This window comes from Populus alba, chromosome 6 (assembly GCF_005239225.2).
Source record: "Populus alba chromosome 6, ASM523922v2, whole genome shotgun sequence".
Lineage (NCBI taxonomy): Eukaryota > Viridiplantae > Streptophyta > Magnoliopsida > Malpighiales > Salicaceae > Populus > Populus alba.
In genome coordinates, this window is record NC_133289.1 from 16,384,396 (window position 1) to 16,391,011 (window position 6,616).

At 30.5% G+C, this 6,616-nt stretch overlaps 1 protein-coding gene across 1 annotated transcript; it reads left to right on the forward strand.

Moving 5' to 3' along the window:
* Positions 1-1,359: 1,359 nt before the first annotated feature.
* Positions 1,360-1,995, forward strand: LOC118058224 (uncharacterized). Its single transcript, XM_035070928.2, has one exon. The coding sequence runs from the start codon at positions 1,486-1,488 to the stop codon at positions 1,825-1,827; it is 342 nt and encodes a 113-aa protein (XP_034926819.1). The 5' UTR covers positions 1,360-1,485; the 3' UTR covers positions 1,828-1,995.
* Positions 1,996-6,616: the final 4,621 nt, after the last annotated feature.

The following is a 6,616-nucleotide window of genomic DNA, read 5'->3' on the forward strand; positions in this document are numbered from 1 at the left end:
TGGAGGTTTTGGCTTAATTTTAAAAGGAGATAAATACATTTGTGGAGGTTGTGTTTGAATAAGAGTTGTTAGATTTTTTTTCAAATCACCAACAAAATTTCTTTTGGTATTTTTATCAGGTGATATGAAAAGTCTGAAATTTTTTTAATTTTTTTCGTTGAAAATTATTGATGAAAAATTTTTGTGGATTAATGAATTGCGACATAATATTTTTTATCGGCATATCTATTATTTATTTCTTTGATTTTTTTTTAATAGTGTAATTAATTATAATTAGCTTTTAATTATGATCACACTTTGTCTTCTTGAACTCTAACATACTTTCATCCGTGGGAAGAGGCTTATCACACAAAAATATCCCAGAACAAGTTCAATATCTTCTTTTCTAAAATAAAAACAACTATTTCCGAACAAAACTCAATAATGCAGACTTGATTGTTCACAAAATTGTACTATAGCAGCTCCAACGATAATTTACAATATCAGTGATTAACAAAACATGTATTTTTTTTTACAAAACAAAATTTGTAATATAATATCACAATGTACATCAAAGAAGAACATGCTTAAAATTTTAAGAAGATATACCAAAATCCCATTAACTAAATGGTTAGAAGTTCTATCCATCTTCATTTCTTCTAATTAAATAAGTTAATTTCCAACACAAGGTAAATGCATTCTAGAATCTTCCATTTCCAAATTTTGTGGTCGGAATTGACAGAAAAAAAGATACAGTGTACCCAAATGAACTGAACACACAAGTAGCTAGGACAACTATTGCTTGCAATACAAGACTCATTATGGAAGATGACTTTTCTTGGCAGCGAGTGAGTGGATCGTGAACTCAGTTGGTGAAGTTGACGGTGAGGAAAGATAAGACTGCATGCCGCGGTGCTACACTCTTCTAATTTATCCTTTTGAGGCAAATGATACCATTCTATCTATCCATTGTCTTTTCCTTGGCATATTTAACATGTTTAAGCATTTTTCTATACCTTCAATGCAACATCAACAGTACAATCCAATCAAACAAGCTCCACTATCTATAGTGGGTTTGAAATTCATGGACGGCATGGCACCATCTTTCATAAACTCATGTCCAACGCACATTGCAATCCAATACTCAGCTTTTTTTTAGCCACAAACTTTGGTCAAACACTAATTTAAAAAATGTTCATATCTCATACACTTGGCAATGCATGATATATAATTCATAAATAAAGAAAATTAATGAGCACGTCTCCAGCTTCCACTAATTTTCTGCTACAGTCTGCACGCCTACCAACTTTAATTTTATGTGCTACCATAGACACCACCAAACCTCACTATCTACAAGTATAAATATAGCTCTATCTTTCCATTCTCCCCTCACAAAAAAACTTGCGAGTGTAATATATATATATAGCTAAAACAACATTCCTCTTACATATAGTATACATACATAGTATCTGATAATTTTGGACCTGTGGTTGCTAGGCTTAAGAAATGGGCAATTTGAAGTGTTTAGTTGCAATTCTTGTTCTCCTTGTTGCAACTTCGGCTGTGAGTGAAAGCCGGGTTGCGAGAAAAGACTTGGGCCTGGACCTTGGAGGGCTAGGGGTAGGGCTGGGTGTTGGAGTGGGTATAGGGCTGGGTGGTGGTGGATCAGGCTCTGGTGCTGGAGCGGGTTCGGGTTCGGGCTCTGGGTCTGGGTCTAGTTCAAGTTCAAGCTCATCTTCTTCGTCAAGTTCTAGCTCCGGGTCGGGTGGTGGTTCTGGTGCTGGATCAGAAGCTGGTTCATATGCTGGTTCTAGGGCTGGCTCCGGTTCAAGAAATGGTCGGGGTTAAAGAGCATGGAGGACTTGGTTTGTTGAAAGAAGAATAAATGAGTACTGCATATGGTAGTGTGACTGTTTGCGCTCCTACGAATGGATTGCACTCTCTTTGTACCTTATCTACTGTCTGAATGTTTTATTTAAGAATGTTGGTTGAAAATCATCGTGGTGTTTTGTGTTTTGTTGCTCCTTTTTCGTTTTTATTTTTGTACCGTTTTTATTTTTCTATCAATTATTTCGTACTTTGAGGTATAAGGATGTTTGATCCATCAAAACTTTCTCTCTCGCAAAGCGCATACCTTCTAAGTATTTTTGCTCCTCTTTGAGGACTAAGACGAAGAATAACTGTGTTATATATATATATATATATATATATATAAACAAACTATTAAGACTCGAACTTACCAAATACACGATCATTAAGCTAAATTCAAAACAAAGTAAAATACATCAATATTTACATATTTTAAGTGTTTGAGTGTAATGTAGTTAGAAAAACAGCACATATGTTTAGGAAAAAAATAGAAACCGCTTCAAAAAACTTAATAAATTATTTCAATAGTCCGTGGTAAGATCAAAGCCTTTGGGATTTTCCAAAACAGCATTGTAGAAAATACCAATAACAAAATTTATTAGGCTAAAAGCATCCTGTCAAGGACAATCTAATACCATGATCTTGATCTTTTAAGCAGGCTAGGGAAGGCTGTCATTTAGAAAATGATGAATTAGGATATACCTTTTTAATGAATATGAATTATGATATATCAAATAGTTTCGGGTCAAGTTAATTTTTTTTTAATATATTAAAAAAGTTAAAATGACACTAGTGCTTTTAAAGATGAAAGAAAATTTTGAGATATTGATCATTAACTTGATTGTATTCAATAAACTCAATTGATTTAATAATATAATAAAAAATATGGTATTAATAGTAAATAAAGTGAATAAAAAAATGGCAATAACTAATATAAAAAATGAGTTGATAATATTATATTTGGAAGGAAAAGAAAAGAAAAAAAAAGCTCGTTTAAGATTTCATCGCCACTCTATTATAGACACCACCCCATGACTAGAAGAGTATTCACTAAGACATGTTTTCTAATACCATTGTAAAAGGATGCATTATGACACAAAAAAAAATTGCATGCATCGTCAAAACAATGACCCAGAAAATAAATCAAATAATTTGAAAGAACATTCACAGCAGTAAAGTGAGTATATCATGTTTATATTTAATCAATTAATTTAATTTAATTCCAAAATAAAATAAAATTTCTTTTAAAAAAGTTAAATTTAACAAAGAATTACAAATAAAAAGACTTAAGACAACTCGAGTCATTTTCAAAACCAATGAAAAAAATTTATAGAAAACAAATAAAAAAGTGACTTCAATTAAATAAATATTAAAAGATAAAATTAAAAGAATATGAGCTTAAAAAAAAGATAAAAATAAAAAAAAAACAAGAAAATCCGAACAACCTCCTAAACATGATTAATCTTCCAAACTCGCAACTCGTGAAATCCTAAACACGGGATCAATTGAAAAACTCAATTCATATTCAATTTAATATTTAATGATGAAACCAACTTAATCATCATCATTATAAAAGTCAGTCCAAAAAAAGTTAAATTATTGAATGAATTTTATATTACTATCTAACACCTATCATTAAGAAAATAATTTTTAAATGGAAAACATACACATATGTACCACTATATTATATTTGATTATTTAATTTTAATGTGAAGAGAAAGTGGGAATATTACAATTGAAACTCTTAATCATTTAGTAAATTCAAACTATGATTGATATCATATTAAAGAATGATATCAACTTAAAATGTTAAATTATTAGAGGTTTTATATTACCATGTAATAATAACAAAAGATCCTTATTATTATTATTATTATTATTATTATTATTATTAAAACTAATCATATGATTTATTATTTTTTAACTTTTAATTATAGGATTCTGTTGTCCCATTTTTAAACAATTTTGGAGTTTTCATTGTCAACATACAATTCTAATAAAATACTATATAGTTTATGAGCGATTTAAGTGTGTGTGTATCCACTAAGTTGACTAATAACACTCCAGTCATTATCTTCTATAGCATATCTAACATGTGTTAAGCAATATTTTCTTTAATTTCCTCCATCATTAGCGGCATTCGACAGTACAGATCATTAACACTCCACGATCTATAATGGGACGGCACCTTCATAACATTGTGTCCAGTTATGCAATCCAATTCTCAGCTTTTTTTGTCCACAAGTTTTTGTAAACTAATGGAATTTACAAAAAGAATGTTCACATTGCACATGGCAATGCGTAATAATTCATGAAGAAAATGAGCACATGATGTCCCCTCCTCTACTTTCTCATACAGTCCCCACGCCTCCACCTTTTATCATGCCCACTACCAAGTCCCAAGCCTCACTGTCTACAAGTGTAAAAATATAGCTTCATCTTTCAATTCGCCTCCCACAAAAACTTGTAATCTCTGTTAACTAAAAGAATACTCGTATATAGTATACACATGCATACATAGTACTTGGTGCTTTGACCTTTGGTTTCTCGGCTTAAAATAGGGGCAATTTGAAGCGTTTAGCAATTCTAGGCCTCAATATTGCATCTTTAATTAGCTGTCGGTGAAAGCCGGGTTGCAAGAGAGGACTTGGGCATGGACCTTGGAGGGTCGGGAGTTGGTTTGGGTAATGGGCTGGTTGGTGGTGGATGAGGATCTTGTGCTGGAGCAGGTTCAGGTTCTGGATCCTCTCGTTGCAATTCCAGTTCATCATCTTCTTCATCTGGGTCGGGTGATGGTTCTGGAGCTGGGTTAGAAGCTAGTTCATATTCTAGTTCTAGGGCTGGGTTCGAGTCATGAAACATTTGTGGTTAATGAACCAAAATGATTTCCTTTGTTGAAAGAAGAAACTACGACTGCTATGAATATTAATAAGGGTCCATCTAGCAGTGTTTTAAGACTGAAACTCTAAAAAGAATAGCACCGTTCTTGCTCAAATGGTACAACAAAATAAAATTGTTTATCATGGCTTTGGTTTATTGGGAGAAAGATTCTGTAGATAATATAATGAATAGATATTTAAGATGTTGCATATTTATATATAGGTAAGAGAGTACAAGTATTTAAATTCTAAACTATTAAAGATTTAATGAACTTTTTTTTAAAGAAAATGATTGTTATGCATAATGTCTTATAACTTGCAATTAAACGCATATAACATTTTGTAACATGAAAATAAAAGAATTAATGCTTTGTAACTTATAATTCAAAATCATATAATTTTTTTTTTTTGTAAATGCATGTAATTAAAAGACAATTAAAAGGCATATAAAGTATTGTAAGTGCATAAAATTAAAAGGGTAATTATTTTCTTATAACAACTCCTTAAAATTTTGAATTTTTATAAAAAAATTCTAACAATTCCCCACTATAGGCAAGCAAACAAATATATTATATAATAAAGGTGCTAATAGCTTGAACCCTTACTTAAGTACTTCAACAATATTAAAACAATATTACTCTTAAGCCAGCAATGAATCTTTTCTTGGACACATATTATTTTATGAAAAATAAATATTGTATAACACCAAAACAATATTTGGATATTTTGTGACGAGTTTGAAAGCCCGCACATTATGACCTTGTGCTTGATCTTGACTTTCATGAACAATTTAAAGAACTCATCAAATTCTCAAAGAAACGGTCCTATTTTCATGGTCATATAGTGTGTTTATCAAGAATGTTCTCATGACTTTAACATCCAATAGAACACATTAAAATTTTCATTAAGAAAACTTAATTTTATTTTGTTTAGTGATACGTACATTTGCACCATATGGATGGATATTAATAGATTAGTGCATGTTAATCCATTACTTTATGATTCATTTTTTCATTTGAACCTAGATCTTGAAATCTATAGTCAACTAGGTAGGGTATCGTCATAGGTAGTTTATATTTCTTTGAGCTTATAACATATCCGCCTTAATGTTATCTAGATCATATCTTTGGCCAAAGCTTTTGTAAAATGATCAACAATATAATTCTTTGTACTAATATAGTCAACATTTATGGTACTTTTGTTCAAATATGATTTCACAATATTATGCTTTCTTTTAATAAATCTAGAATAACCATTGTAATATTTATTATGCATTGTTCCAAAAATAGCAATGCTTTCACAATGAATTAAGATAAGTGATATTGGTTTTTTCCACGTAGAAATTTTATATATAAGATCATGTAACCAACTCACTTCATCATTGGTCATTATTAAAGCTATCAACTCTGCCTCCATAGTAAATTTGGAAATGATTGATTGTTTTTTTTTTTTCAATATATTGCTCCGCCATCTAAAGTGAAAACATAGCCAACGGTAAATAAAGAATCACCTAATAAGATATTCCAATCACCGTCATTGTACCCTTAAGTACAACAAGATACTTTTAATATAATATGCCTTAGTGTATTGTTCCTTTCAAATATCTAATTAAACAAGTTATATCATTCCAATGAATATTGGGTTTGCTAGTAAACCTTGTTAGAACCCAACATAACATTAAAAGTGATATCAAGCCAATCTAGCATGTACAACCAATAACATACCTAAGACTTCCAATAATACTAGCATGTTTTTTTTTTTTTTGTAGCAAACATCATTATCAATTTTCTATAGGAAGCAAATGCATAATGCAATCAAATAGGGTCCTATATGTTTACAATCTATAAAATTATATTTTTTTCAAGAAAATTTCAATGTAATGAGATTGA

Coding starts and splice junctions, on each gene's coding strand:
- LOC118058224 (XM_035070928.2), top strand. CDS start 1,486: ATGGGCAATTTGAAGTGTTTAGTTGCAATTCTTGTTCTCCTTGTTGCA.